Source organism: Haemaphysalis longicornis, unplaced genomic scaffold (assembly GCF_048455015.1).
Source record: "Haemaphysalis longicornis isolate Haplotype H1 unplaced genomic scaffold, Haemaphysalis longicornis Haplotype H1 scaffold_67, whole genome shotgun sequence".
In the NCBI taxonomy this organism is placed as follows: domain Eukaryota; kingdom Metazoa; phylum Arthropoda; class Arachnida; order Ixodida; family Ixodidae; genus Haemaphysalis; species Haemaphysalis longicornis.
The window spans coordinates 1,341,747-1,357,714 of record NW_027526419.1 but is presented as its reverse complement, the minus strand read 5'-3'; the positions used below and the strand labels follow the sequence as shown (position 1 = coordinate 1,357,714).

Below are 15,968 nucleotides of genomic sequence, written 5' to 3'. Positions count from 1 at the left end.
AGTTGCGCATCATATTTCTTCATATCCTGTTTACTTGCTTGAGGGCCGATTTACATTCACTTCCACTTTATGGCGTTTGTGAACTTGCATGGTATCGCCGTTTTATGCCCAAAGTTGCCGTTAGTAACTCTCTACGCACACAACAGCCGGTTTTATTACACGTTTTAAAATAATAGCGTAATCAGCCATCCACATTCCTTTGCTGGTATTTCACTGGGCTAACTTGATTGCAAGCGAGAGCAGGCAAGCATAATATTACAGTTCACAGCCAGGAACTTTAACATAAAAGAACCTAAGTACATACCATGTAACAACGGGAGTGTTGCAAGATGCAGGATTAGGGCAAAACTTAGAACGGCCATTCTGACTGCCAGCGAAGATCGCGGGGATCGCGCTTACTGGGTCTTGTGTTCTACTTATATCCATAAAATATGCTGCGCAAGCAGGCATGCATCCCGTGAGCTGAAGGCGGCGGAGAAAGCGCTGCGTGGGCAGGCACCTCTGACAAACGATTTCGACGTTGGACTTGCTTTTTGCCCTGACGCTCCCAGACCTGACACATTAACAAATCACGGCCGCGCGTCTAGCCCAAAACGCACGTAAAACTCTCCCGTTTTGTACTGCACGAGCGCCATTTCTCTGATTTTTTTGGTGTAATAAAAATCAGCAAAAATCCTCTTTTGTACTAGGACGTGCTTCCTAACTGTTGGAACTATAATCGGGTCATATTTTTCATATATGCCGATTTTAGACTTTACGATTACAGTGGCGTTTGCAACATTTATCGGATAAGGCTCAGTCCACCTGTGGCCATTGAAAATGCAGGAGCTGAAACGCCACAGAAGTAATATTTTCGAATGACGGCTTCTTTTTTCGTCTCATTTTGTAAGCTGGCTTCACTAAGCTAAGACATGAACATAAAGTGAAAGCGGCAATCTACAACAGAAAATTCACACTGTAATACAGAAAAAATGAGCAGAGTGGGTACAGTAAAATTATTCTTGGTAAAATCAATTGTAGAGATAATTACGTGAGCAGCAGCCTCTCCTGCCTTTAATTATGCCCCCAGCTTTATGTGCGCTCTTTTAATCCTGTAGAGAAACAGTTTCATTTTCGAAACGTTAAACAATGAATTTAACTTCGACGAATTTATGAAAATTCATTCGCCACTTAGTTTTGACAATAAACGTTTGTTGGCCACACGTGGGTAGAGCATGGAATGATGTTTGGTGTTGGTCTAGAAGTAAATATCCTGCCTTGTTCGCGGCCCTACCCCGGAATGCCATGGCCTGCCGCAGCACAAGCGGCCGGGGTGACCAGGCCAGGCTGCTTCTCCGGGTACGTGCCGGCCAGCACTTCGTTATTTATTTATTTATTTATTTATTTATTTATTTATTTATTTATTTATTTATTTATTTATTTATTTAAAATTGCTTACAGGCCCTTTACAGGACTGAGTAAGGGGGTAATTGGTAAAGTGTTACAGATCATCCGAAATTATTTCACGCGTTACAAAGCATAGCAGCACAATGAATTGCGACGAGGTTTGCAATATAAGTTTAAGTTAGCAGACGGTAACAAGAAAAAATAAAAAGCGATTGCATAGTGCACACACGACAAAGTGAACCGAATACAATCATTATAGTATATGAAGGCGATATCAGCCAAAGATAGCCGACTTTACCGACCCGACTTGCACAAATGAGTTGCTATAATTTGCAGAACACACAATAGAAAAAGCACCAGAAAAAACGCAGAACCTATGCCCATACGCAGAAAACATTTCCAGTATACAACATTCATAATCGGGCACAAAATGGGACACTGACAAAAAAAAGACAAGAGAGCACCTGCTGTTCAAGAGAAACGACAGGTTCTGTTGTCTTCAAGTACATTTTTAGAGGTACACATCAGGGATGCAGGACATGGCAGAATTTTTAAAAAAATGTGCAAAACAGTGGTAAGACCTTATTGCGAAAAGCGAGTAAGCAGCAACTGACGGAAAGAATTATTGTCTGATACAGATGCGATGTTAGCTGGAAGACCATTCCACAAACTTAAGGCGCGAGGAAGAGCAGATGAGTTGAACGCATCAGTTGCCCCGTATAATCGGGTGAAACTGGGATAATTATGCAACCTACGGGAAGTAATGGAAGGAGCATCAAAGTGAAGTGGGAAGGGTCTGTTGGTGTACACGTATTTGTGAAAGGGGCAAAGAAGGGAAATGTCGCGAAGAGTGCTCAGGGGTTGAAGCGAAAGGTTGTATTTAATTTACGTTATGCCGCGGTGATAGTCATGATTGCATGAAATGAAACGGGCCGCCCTGTTCTGAATCGCTTCAAGCATGTTAACTAAGTAGTTGTGATAAGGGGACCAGATAGGAGTGGCAAATTCAAGCTCTGGGCGGACAGAGGTTTGATAGGCTAGTTGACGGACGTGAGCACGACAGCTATGTAAATTACGGCGTAGATATCCTAAATACTTGGAAGCTTTCACGCTAATGGTGGTGATGTGGTGAGACCAGGAGAGATTGGGTGTGTGATGGACTCCAAGTTACTTTTAGGAAGATGCCTGTGACAGTGCGGAATTATTGATAGTGTAGCGGAAGGTGTAAATGCTTTGCTTGTGCGTAAAGGAGATTATTTTACATTTTTCCGCGTCCAGGGACATTAACCATTTGTTACACCAGTCATTAATGCGGTGAAGGTCGCTTTGTAGAGTTAAGTGGATATCATGTGCAACTGTGTAGCATGTGGAAATGAATGTTTTTGAAGTCAGAGTAGTTGCGTCGCTTTCTCGTTGGTAATCGTTGATTGTGGGGGCAGGTATTTTCTTCGGGCAAACCTGTACTGTTCTAAGGTGTCCCTGATTCATGTGGTAAAGAGCTGGTAGTGTGGCATCACGGGAAGGAGGTGCATTTCTGACAGGAAGTTTTGCGAACATCGAATTATTACACGCTAACGTCGAGATGATCTTGCGGAACATGCGGCATATTTTTGGCCGGCGGAATCCCTAGCACCTTGCTTTACAGTTTTTGGAATATACATGAACAACTAGCCGTATTACTCAGCAACGCCAACCAGAAAAAACAGCAAAAGAACAGACAAGATGTACGCGTGCTGTAAACCCAAGTAATAACGGAATAGCGAAAGCTGCAGTGCCCTTCCTTCTAAGTTGATGCACCTCTGTCATCAATAAATTCTCCCGAGTGGGAATTTGGAACCTGGATGCAGGTGTGGAGACTGCTGCCGTGGAAATCTGACCCCATTGCTAGAAAGATGACTTAGACCTTGGCATTCTCTAAGTGTTCGCTCCGCGAATATCGAACGCTAACATTGCAAGGACTCCAACCACGGGAGTTCATGGGTTCAACTTGGATTTTACACGGCGTTCCGTCGTAGCGGCGTAACCCAGAACCTCCGAAAGCCAAGTTTATAGAGCCATAAGCGTTCGAAACTCGTGAACCGCTGGCGCTTGTCATACATCTCCCCGTTGTTTAGCGCAAAGAAAACTGTAGGTCCATTTGAGGCAAAATGTGCGTAATTAACCTGCAGCGCAGGCGTTCATAGCTAGGAACGCTCGTTGGGTTGGTTTTTACGATAGTAAGCAACAAAAAAAAAAGTGGCAGTGCAACCAACGTTGGCTCGTGCGGGAGGAAAAGCAAGCACAAAAAGAACAGAACTCCCACTGGCGTAGTTAAGCTTCGGGCAAGGGGCGCGCGAGCCTTGCGAAGGCGGGAAATTTGAAATGCGTTGAGTGGTAGCAGTGAGCGGATAACGGCGCTACAGCCCATAATGCCAAATCACTGCTCTGCGCTTCCGACAGCGTTCGCATTGAGTGGAAGTGCTTTAATTTTTCCTAGTACTCGTGCTTTTTTAGTGTAAAATGTTCTCTATCCTCATTCAACGCATTGTTCTCGTAAATAAGAGTATTTCTTTTTTATTATCTTACTGGTCGGTTTAAGGGTGGGTCGTGGCATATATGCACATGTTTAATTAAAGGAGCCATGAAGACAAAATACAAGTTGGGTTTATTAGAAAGACTGCTTAGACCCGATTACAATGATACCGATATCATCGCAATCTTCGAACAAATAACGGAGATATTAAAGAAAACGTGTGACGCAGTCGCGACCCCCTAGCCAAGTTCCCGCAACTTTTCTATGACGTCACGGAACCTTGTTTGTGCGATCTGCGGCCGCCTAACTGACCTGTCGCGACGACACATGACTGGACGTCTGTAATGGGGCCTCTGGTTCCATTTGACCGCATCCCTTGAATGCTAACGTGCAGTGAACGCACTAAAAATTGTTTTATTGTTGGCCCGTATGACGTCATTCTTGCTCAGAACGCGTCACTGTGGCGCAAAATTTGAAAGTTTTTAAATACTTCTTGCTTTTTTTTCGTTAAAAAACATCTTTTGTGGCTCTAATGGAGCTGAGTGAGATACTGAATCCTAGTTCTTTCGAATTAGGCAAAGTTGTATTTTCTCTTCATGGCTCCTTTAACGTTTTGCATCGCACCGGAGGTTCTTAGCCTGCACATTGAACAGAATATTGCTCGAACCTTATATATGCAATAAGAGGCGGAAAATCTCTACAATCAACGCCAACACTCATTATGTGAAGATTCGTGGCAGGGCTTTACAGGTTTGCGGAAGCCTCGACGTTTCCAAGTATGACAATGGGACACAAGCGCAAACGATAAATGATCTTCCAGGCTCTGCATGCATGTGGACAGGATACGCTTTAAGAGGTTATATATAATCCAAAGAAAAGCGCAGCATTTTGACACTAAGCTAAAATGTTTGCAGTCAATGCGAGTTCTAAAGGTACTAATTCAAAATCACCCGTGCGGTAATGTTTTAAATGAGTTGTCTGCTTAAAACTTGTTCTTAAACCGTCCGTCAATTCCTAAACCTTTCCCATTTCAAGTCTGCCTGCCAGCTGAACAACTGCGGATCTCATCCCAAGAAACTTACGAAACCGCTATTGGATATATTGTTTCCCCCTGGGATTAGCCCTCAAATGCTTGCGATGTGTCCTTTAATGATTTTGTCAAAAACAACCCGCTCCGAGAAGTGATTTTACAACATTCGTTGGTATTTACAGGACAATGACCCATACAATTGTTTTTCCACAGGTACCACGAAGCCTGCATCCGCTGTGTCATACGCTGCTCAAGTGCCGAACTTTAATAGCACAAAAGCAATGAACATTGACGCCAGCATTTTTTCGGCGGAAGAACATGGTATTTTACTTGCAGCAACCCACATTACAAAAGCCAAAGCAGAACGATCAATTGTTCTTAGAGACTTTTTTGCGCGTTGCCACAGCGTTTAGAACACGGAGACATAGTAGAAATATGGTTCTAAATAATCTCATCAAGTCGATATTGTTGGCCTCTTTTGACAACATCCAAATAATAGTTCGCTGGGTGCCTGGGCACAGTGACATTTTGGGGAATGAAATTGCTGATAGATTGGCTGGTAAGGCCGCACTCCGAAGTAGCATAGCCATATCGCAGGACCCATACCAGGACATGAAGCTACTTCTACAAAACAAAATTCCGGCAACAAGGGCAACAGGAATGGAAGGAAAAAATCCTTAACAAATACATTTATTAAAACCACAATTGGGTCAATATACTCCAGAAAAACGACAGATTTACTGAAATATATATGTGCAGACTGAGAATTGGCCGCGCGTGTGGTACTCCTTCTTACTTATTAAAAAGCACACAACTACCACAAAGCAACAGATATGGCGGATGCCCGTCAGAGGGCGCTGGACGGCGTCACTTTCCCGAGATTTATAGACGTGTTATAGCCCTACAACCCATCACCATTTTTAGCAGCTGAACCTATGCTTTCCACCAATCGTCTTTCAACTTACATTCAAGATGCGGGATTTTTAAAACAATAATTACTCCGCGTAAATCCAAGTTGGTATACCATAGGATATTTACATTTTTTATAACCGCTTAGATTGAGGGCCTTTTAGAACCCCATATATAGTAATGATTTATTTTTTAGCTTCCCCACGTCCTTTATAATTGTATTTTGCTGAATGAAACACCACTCATTCTCACATGGCGCTCTTTGGCTTCGATGCCTTCCTGCCATAAACACATACGTACATACAATTGGCACTGCTCCAACACCTCCTGCCAACGTTTTGAGCCCTCACGTTGCTGGTGGCCATGACCTGCTTCATCAGATCTATTCTAATCCCCTGAGGCTACAAGGCTGACGAGGTCGCTCGGCACCTGCTCGCATAAAATATCAGCCAAGCCGGATGCGGCCACCCAGCCTGGAACCTAAGGACGTCCCTTCAAAATTCATTCAGAATACTGACTGATTGATTGTAGGGTTTAACGCGCCGACGCAACGCAAGCAATGAGGCACGCCGTAGTGGAGGTCTCTGGATTAATTTTGACCACCTGGAAATCCTTAACGTGCGCCGAAATCTCGAACACACGGCTATTTTTGCTTTTCACCTCCATCAGAAAAGCGGCCGCCGCGGCCGAAAATCGAACCCGCGTCCTCTTGCTCAGCAGCACAATGCCTTAGCCCATTCTAAATACTCTAAGAGGGTCAGCAGAATCAACTACAGTTCGGAGGTTGCTGGTTGTCACGTTCCAGTTAAATAAAAATATTCAGAAGTGAAAGCAACACGTGATCTCCTGTAATGAGCACGAACTAGTGCAGGTAAGAGGGAAGTCAGCCAGAGTTATTTTTGTACGTTGCCTGCAAACGGTGTTCTGGGAAAACTGACACAAAAAACATCTGTCCGCGTCGCACTCGTTCCATCCCTCAACATTGTTAAATGATTTTTTTCTGCTTGAACAAAATCTACAGTCATAAAAGGAATGCCCTGCACTTGCAATCAAGCCTCTTTAGCTTACCGAAAATGATTCCTAATGCCAATTTTTAAAACATGAAATAATTTTTAGTTAGAAACGCAAGTACATTCACATAAATTGCGCAGGTCAGAATAATAAAGCAGCCGCATTTCTTTGCGCACGACAAAAAAAAATGCGGTACCTTGCAGCGAAGACGTCCTTTGCAACGAACACGTGGAATGACCACGCCAATTAAAATTGTTTTTTCCTTCTTTTAACCCGAGACAGAACAGGATATCCTCATTGGAGCACGTGTAGGATAACACGAAGTGAACTGAGGCAGCGAAGCAGGAGTAAGGACGCCAGTTTTATCTGCTCATGAACATGACAAAAAAAGTCTCTTTCCTGTCTGGCAAGCGTAAGTGGGCATCATACTGGCAGCAATCAGAACGACGCAGCTCTCCGCGAAGACCATTTGGACGCCTCAGATCATTTCGTGAGGCTAAACGCCATCTGATCTGCAGACCCCGGTGAGCTTGCATTTTCTAGAAGCTTTATGTGCTATATTTGCTGTTTCTATCTCACCATCAGCGTTGAATTCTAGAAGCTAAAATATAACCACTCGTTAGAGCTATGTAGAAAACTTAAAGGTAAACGATCCCTTTTAGCTTGCACTCTTGGCTACTTCTGCACGAGCCAACATATGTCACCGGGTGCGAACTCAGGCTACAACTATGGTTTGAAAATTTCCAGCCTTTCATAGATTATCCTGATAAACACGTACTATACGAGAGGAATAATATTCCTGTTTGGTGCATTTATTACGTAGCTCATATGAACAGTCAAACCTCCCACACTGGCAGTCAGGTTACCCGTAGTGAGCTTGCGAACAAAGTAAGCCTCCATCAAAGCTAGCCGCGAAAATGCGAGCCCGTAACAATGCACGTCGTGTTAAGCAAGCGCTGTCACAGCTCCTTGTAGGATTTTGAGCGGAGACCAGCGTAAACTGAGCCAAAATGTTGCAACTCACGTTTTTCATGCAAAAAAATCCCAAATAGCTGGGACTGCCTCTTTTGAGACTCGGTATCCTGACTGGGACGTGTGGATGAAATAATTTGACACAAACCCCAGTAATGATACTAAGTTTTAAAGTAAGCGATTATATTCTGTGGCGATACCCCCTCATGCATGACAGCTCTCTCACAGCTGCTCACCGATACTATCGAATGAAGAATTGCAAATTTCCCGAGGAACTATTGAGAGCTCTTCTAAGGGAAATTTTGCATTACAAAAATCTGACATTTTGTAATAGCGTCAGTAGTGTTCAAGCTGTATATTCGCAATCTACGAGGGCGTATCCCGCAGTATCCCTAAGAGCTCCAAACCAAATTGCTAGAAATCTTGGAATTTAGAATCTTTACAAAATTTTATTGTTTCATTAATAATTTCACTTACTTGGTAAGAAGAGAAAATTTGATTGATTGATTGATTGATTGATTGATTGATTGATTGATTGATTGATTGATTGATTGATTGATTGATTGATTGATTGATTGATTGATTGATTGATTGATTGATTGATTGATTGATTGATTGATTGATTGATTGATTGATTGATTGATTGATTGATTTGGCGTGCTGTCTGCGCGAAATTATTGAGTTAATTGTTGGTTTTATAAAGCGTCCTCCAATGCAGTTCTGCGGGTGTGTTCTGCTATTTGTGTACGCTACGCTGTGCTAGCCTTCAGAGCAAGCGCACAGATTTCCAGCGGTCTACTGGCCCAGACATTTTGCGCTAAAATTCCGATTTAAAACAACTGCAACTGGATGCTTAAATTATGCATTCCTGTTTTGTTTTTGTTTTTATCAAGGCATCCGGTTGATACCGCTGCCGATCTTGTTCCCTGCAGCAATTGCGAAATTCAACTTTCGTGTGCAAAACGACCACATGCGACGCACAGTTTTGGTCTTGTAACCAATCAGAATTAATGTAGTTTTTTTTTTCTTAGCTCAGAGATGGCCATGACGGTGTACATCATGCTTGCTCTCCTTCCCGTTTCCTGGGCGATTACCCTTGAGCCCGAGGTGACATCCTGTTCCGGTAAGGTTGTCGCTATAAAAGTTGTAAGCACCGGCTATTTAAAACTGGCAATCACTTTGTTCTTTTTGCAAAGGAACGTTAACAGGCATCCTAATAGGGGCTTGCGAAGAACGGGTCTTACAAATTACACAAAACAAAAACAAAGAAGGCGAGGCAGCTAAAACGTATTGCGTTTTTCTCATGGAAGGTTTCTAACCGAACCTAACCGGCATTCACATTTTCTAAGCACGTGGACATACTCAGCACAGGCATAACAAGATTCACAAATTTTCAACCCTACCATTCTAACCGACTGAGTCATGGCTACTGTCCCGCGACTCCACGGAGGACCCGGCGTGGTTACGCTTGTGTTTTCTACGCCAGTTTTATAGGCTGCAGATAGCGAACGAGGCGACACAGTGATAACTTTTTAAGTGAATACCGTGACATATCAAAACAGAATGAACGAGAAACATTAAACGATCTAATTGATTCGGCCTACTAGTAATTAAGGCCACTGGGTGCTATGAACCGATGTGTGCACGACAGGTAACGACACCATCGAAGACGGATGATCCACTACTGATATGCCTTCCAGGCCTGGCGTTGCATTATTGTCTTATAGCACCAAGTTTTGAACAGATGCTGGTTTAGCTTCCCGCTTGCTCACCGCTCGATGCCTTGTTTTGCTACCTTCATGGTTATGTTACGCACTTCTCAAGCAGCCACTTACTCGACCGGCTTGCTTGCTCGGTCGGTTGGGGGCAGCACTTTGGTTATGTGTGGATGCAAAAGCGGATCGATTTTACGAACAACTCACCTTCGGTATAACTACTTCGCCAATTGATTTTCTTACCTAAGTGAAGAAACGTTTAAAGGAAGCAGCCAGCCCGTTCACATTATTTCACACATCACACGTAGTCTTCCTTCGTATCTATCAAGAAAAGTTCTCCTTTGGACTGTAGCTTAAAGCCTCGGAAGGCCGCCCGGTTTGCTTTTACAGCAAATCCGCTGTTACCGCTGTTCTTTCCCAACACCCTCCTTGATGAATGTATTAGGCAACTAAGCACTTAAACTTACACTAACGTTCGAAATTCCCACCGGCATGCAAACCTTACACCTAGTACACTGCGTAAAGTTTTGCAAGTAATGAAATATTGCTCCGTCAGTGGAATATAGCCCTCCGCATATACCTGGTACCAGTACACAAAATAAAAGTCTATGTCCTTCTCTTTCTTTTAGACTCAAATGTGTTCACGATTTCGCAGCCGTCGATAACATACGACAAACAGAAGAAGAGACTTAGCACTGACTTTACTGCTACGATAAGTAAGACCCTGGACAAACACCCCTGGCTGAAAGTGAAAATAACGAGCCCCCCTGCATCTACAGATGTTTGCATACAAAGTGGAGACCCCTGGTAAGATATTGTTCAATTTTAAAGCGAAAGATTTCTTCGTGAGACCGATGGCGTTCTGGCAAAAACTTATGCATTTCCCCGTAGACCGGTTGGTAGACCAAAAAGCTCTGATAAGCTCTCTGGACACACGGCGCATACGTGAAACCGGGCTGCCATTGTGTCAAAACGGTTACTTGAATATCGCGAAAAAGGAAAAGCTTTAGATTAGACAATACACGAATCAATCATGAAGGAAGAGTACAATGTCTACATTAATCTCGTAAACCAAGTATCGGTATACATTTAGATTTTGATCTATACTAAGTGTGCAAAAAACCATTGCATGAGTTCCTTCTTCGTTTGCGATTTGGGCCTTTGATGGATTAACGATCGAATGGGCGCACTTTCAGCGAAGGTTGCACGCACTTTAAGCTAAGCTTCTGATGCAGTTTCCATGTTAAAAAGCTTTCGCGCTTCTCCGAACTTTCATTCGGAAGGGAGGATAAACTTTTTGTTCTTAAAGACTACCTAAATATTTGTGGTATATTACAAAAGTATAGGTAACAAGAAACTTCTTTGTCAGGTATTTTAAAAAGCTTTCTGAAACTTGGACAAAAAAGAAAATGATGCCCATTGTGTGGTGTAACCTTTGTCCCCAGTGACCACAAAAAGGCCATTTGCAAGCCAAACCAAGCACGAGAGGAACGTTTATAGCTGCTGTGAAGGCGCCCATGATGGTGGGCGACAGCAACGACAGCTAGTATTAGTATGAGACTCTGAGGTAGCCCAAGAAGAGCTATCGTCTGCAAAACGTATATTTGAATACTATTGTCTTGCAGGTCTTCGTAGATCTCCAAGATCAACGAAACCCAATGCCCACCTTAACTTGCACATGATGGCAAGTAAATGGAGGAAGCACAGTAGGATATAGATTGTCTGGCGCCCTAGTTTTTCTCCTTACAAAGGATAGTAACGAGCTACGAGGATGCCAGGATTATTCACATTAGTACGTCATCCCATGGAAATAGGTGATTTGCATATCTTGCTTTACAAGGGTGATATAACCGGGGTAATTTACCTATGTAGGTAAACCCATGTAAATGGATAATTTACATACGTCGCTTTACAAGCGTGATTGATTTAAATAGGGTGAATTACCGACGCAAAGCACCCTATATAAATGAAGTGTTTCACATTGCCCAATTTCTCTAAAGCTATTCTGATCTCTCGTTTCAGCGCGTACAACCTTTGCAACCCGGAAACGGCGACTGAAACGCAGCTGTCCAGCCCTTGGAGTGGTTCCTGCCCTATAGAGGCCGGTGATTACCAAATTAGCGTCGACTTGCCAGTGCCACCTTCTTTTGAAAGATACACGAGGGTGAGTGCCTGCAGTTTAACCTTGACATTTTTCGCCACACGAGTTGCAATGCTGAAATTTCTTAGCTTACGCCCTGCTTGCCATATATAATCATCATCATCACCACCAGCCTATCTACGCCCACTGTAGGGCAAACGCTTCTCCCATTATTCTCCAATTATCCCGCTCCTGTGCTGCGACCAATTTATCCCCGCAAACTTGATCTCTCTTCAACAACGTAAGGGTATACGGGGTAGTTGGTACTCCATTGTTACTTCGTAAAACGCAGAGTTGTAAGTAGCGCTGGTCCTTGTCTCCCTCGTCCTGTGTGTTCTTTACTGCCATTCTTGATCTCATCAGCTCATCTAACTTTCTGCCGCCCCCTGCCCCGATTGCCTTCTCTAGTGATCCACTCTGTTACCCATAATGACCAAAGGTTATCTTGCTTTCGCGTTACATGCCCTGTCTACAACCATTTCTTCTTAATTTCTACTAATATGGCATTACCACACGTTTGTTCCGTGACCCACTCCGCTCTCTTCTTGTCCTTTAATGTTACACCTATCATCTTCTGTTCATGGCTCTCCGAGTAGTCCTCAATTTAAGTTAAACCCTCTTAGTGAGCCTCCAAGTTTCTGCCCCATAGGTGAGTACCAGTAAGATGCAGCTGTCATACCCTTTCTTCTTCAGCATTATGTAAGAATACTAGATGATATCTACGATGGGTCCACAGCTACCATCGTCTTCCATAAGGACAGCCGTAAAATACCTATAACGAATGGCGTCAGGCAAGGAGACACAATGTCTCCAATGTTATTCACATCATGTTTACAAGAAGTATTCAGAACATCGGATTGGGAACACCTGCGATTAAGGGTTATTGAAGAATACCTCAGTAACCTCAGATTTGGTGATGGCGTTGCCTTGCTAAGTAACTCGGGGAATGAATTTCAAATCATGCTTACCGCACTGGAGAAACAGAGTAGAACCGTGGGCCTGAAAAATAATATGCACAAAACTAAAGTAATGATCAATAACCTCGGGAGAGTTCAGCAGTTTGAGATAGGTGGCGAGGCAGTGGAAGTGGTAAGTGAATATGTCTACTTAGGCCAAGTTGTGACCCCCGATCCCAGCCATGAGGCAGAGATAATTAGAAGGATAAGAATGAGGTTAAGTGCATGCGGCAAGCATTCTCAAATAATGAATGGCAGCCTACCATTGTCATATATATATATAGCATGAGAAAAAGGGGCGACCCATGGTATAACACCTATCGGCTAATGGACGGCCGACGCGTGAAATGTGTTGTTAAAACGTTAACCCTACTTTTCGCCATCTTTTCGGTCCTCTTGGGAAGCTTGCTTACTTTTCAAAATTATGTATATATATATATATATATATATATATATATATATATATATATATATATATATATATATATATATATATATATATATATATATATATATATATATATACACACGCAAGTGGGAGCAGGTCAAGGAAGGAGTCTTCCACAGAAACGTGTACTCCTTATCTCCCGAAGTCTCCTCTTCAGACATAAAAACCGATGGTGAGGGGTGCCGTAATTAAAATGTCAGAAGCACCTTCTGATAGGTACTTCATGTGTTCAGCTCATGTGTTCCCAATCACGTCTAATACGGTACCAAGAGTTTTTGTGGTTTTTTTTGTGGTGCGAAGCACAGACGCCTAGTTATGCCACAATGAAATCCCTTAAGCCCACTCCGACGTTGCTCAATCGTGGTTTTCACAATTATTCCGTATATTTTTTTGTTCTGCAATATTTTGTCGTTCTACCTAAATGGTTCCCTGCTGTTTTTGGTACCTCGGAAAGCTTGACCTTAAGGATCATTCGTAAAAAGCAGGAATGAATGTTAGCCCGGGCATTATGTCGTCTATACATGTTGAGCCCTCCACTACGGCGTGCCTCATCGCCTGCGTAGCGTCGACACGTTAAAACTTACAATCAATCAATCAATCAATAAATCAATCAATCAATCAATCAATCAATCAATCAAACTTTGTCGACCGCATGCAAGAAGAAATCGATTCTGTAGAATTCAAATTTGGCGCCCTTCGAAGACCGCCTCATGGCCTCTACAATGGCAGAAAGAGGGCGCCAGGAGTCCGCTAGAAGTAGGAGTTCCTGTATAAACATCCCCCTCGCGAGGGGCACGATCAAATGCAGAGCATTTCCGGGGGCGCACGACGTTAAGTAGTTTGCGTTACGTTAATGTTGTTGCACTTGTGTCAACTGCTGACGAGAAAGCGCTCGTCAGCAGTAATTTGAATGAGTCAACGATATAAGGCGCGTTGGTAGCGTCCGATTCCGTGTCGGCTTTGTGGCGTAGTGGGAAGCGCACCATGTACATTTCGTTCTGCCCGCAGGGTCGAGGGATCGAAACCGGGCGGCGGATAGTATTTTCTTTTTATATAGTAGGTATTTTCTTTTTATATAGTAGGGAGGGGTACGGTGCGGACTATGGACGCCAACGCGGGTGACATCGTGAGTTACTGAAATGCTCTGCATTTAAACTTCGGCTTTTTAAGCACAGTGCAGTATTGGCGAGTTGGTAATCCATCTTAATACTACATCACACCAAAAACAAGGACTACAAATGAGGCACAGGACGAGCGCTCGTCCTGCGTGCCTCATTTTTTTGTGCTTGATTTGTTGCGCTCTAGTATTAAGTCGGCTACTTAACCTCTGAGCCTCCCATAAATACCAATGGGAACTTTCCGAGCGGATTTCAGGAGTTGATACGTAATTTCAAGCCCGCTGGATCCGAGATGCTTGCTATGTCCGCCCTAAAGGTGTAACGAGCTTGGTGAAACCGATGCTTTGGAAGCAGCTGAGTTGTTTCTAATTGGTGCGTTGGCCCACTGCTCAGCGGCGCTTCGACATCGACTCCTTTTCAGCCGTCACAGACTAGTCCAACTGAGGGGGCACGCTGCCCGTGAGTACCGGATGTTGACAGGCTTCCGACGGAGGGTATGACGTTAGCCGCACTCGCTATTCTGCGAACTAGACTCATGTACAACAGGATGGAATTGCGGAGCATCCAACCCACGGAACGAACGCATCTGCGTTCCCTTGGTAGATTTTTGTTCCATGTTTCATTCAGTTGGCCCCGAACATGAGCGATGTAAAGGGTACTTGCAACATGTTTATCAGCTTTTTTTCTCAATTCTAAATGCTTTCAGAACGTAGTCAACAAACACATCCAGTACCTGGAATTGGAGGTCACAATGTATCTAACCCAAACATTACTGTTCTATGTTTATCAAATAACTTGGAAACCAGTTGTGCTGATTTTTCTCTCTTTCCCGAGACTTGCCATTCTTTAAGCGTTCGAATTACGTCATTACAACAATGTAGTGGCTATTGGCCGTCTTTCTTTCAGTTGCAACTATAAATTCATTCGATTGACTCTTTAGAAAACAGGCACAACAGCAAAACGAAAACAGAAGGCGGATAGATCTGCTGCGACGAGCAAATCACGCAGTTCCGCTCCGCACTGTTTATAACTATAGCTTAAGGAAATAGTCAATTCCTGTATCGGAAGTGTTGCAAAAACCCTTTAAGTCAGTGTTATTGTTCTAGTTTTTCACGACGCTTTGCGCAGGAAAAAATTCCTCAATTTTGTTTCCTCCGTTATTTGTTTACAGATTGACAAGACCTTCACCTATACCATTACGGTGCACGAAGAAGGAACGCAAGAAAGTTGCCAGAGTTTTTCTTTCAGCGCACGTCGCCTGTTGACACCTTAACACCGGAATCAATACTGTTGCAAGAATGCAAAGTTTTAAGAGTGTATGTTTAAGCAGTCCGCGTATAACTGATAACGCAATTTACCCAGCGGTGATATTTGGGCATGATGCTCCTGGCTTCACCAGTGTATAATACCTTTCTGTACAATATTTTTTTACACATTGTATACTTTGTTACAAATAATAAACTGAAACTGAACCGAACTGAACTGAACTGAAAAATAAACATCCCAGAAAGCTGGACACAAAAGGAACCTCTACGACAGTATTTGAGTGCAGAATGGGCAGAATTCAGCTAACATGTATTCCTTCTGCCGTCTTTCCGGGTGAACGGCTAAAGATAGTTGATTCAGAAGAATTATAGTGTTCCCTTTTATGTTGTGCTTTATTTGTTTTCATTATTAAGCGCACTTGTCACCAGCTTCGCCTCCCATAATCAGCTATACCTGGCGTGGATTTCTTCATGCTTTTCCGGAAGCGAAATACGATTTATTGGTA

At 43.2% G+C, this 15,968-nt stretch overlaps 2 protein-coding genes across 2 annotated transcripts in view; one reads left to right on the top strand and one right to left on the bottom strand.

Annotated features, from left to right (window-relative positions):
* Window positions 1–410, bottom strand: part of LOC144144228 (venom metalloproteinase antarease-like TpachMP_B) — a 33,395-nt gene extending 32,985 nt beyond the window's left edge. The window contains exon 1 of the mRNA XM_077675594.1: window positions 305–410. Coding sequence (XP_077531720.1) covers window positions 305–362 — 58 coding nt within the window. The 5' untranslated portion in view covers window positions 363–410. The remainder of the gene's footprint in view (window positions 1–304) is intronic.
* A 6,804-nt stretch (window positions 411–7,214) lies between these two features.
* Window positions 7,215–15,691, top strand: LOC144144267 (uncharacterized). Its single transcript, XM_077675638.1, has 5 exons — window positions 7,215–7,372; window positions 8,852–8,943; window positions 10,165–10,342; window positions 11,558–11,699; window positions 15,369–15,691. The coding sequence occupies exons 1-5, from the start codon at window positions 7,221–7,223 to the stop codon at window positions 15,468–15,470; spliced, it is 666 nt and encodes a 221-aa protein (XP_077531764.1). The 5' UTR covers window positions 7,215–7,220; the 3' UTR covers window positions 15,471–15,691.
* The last annotated feature ends 277 nt before the right edge of the window (window positions 15,692–15,968 follow it).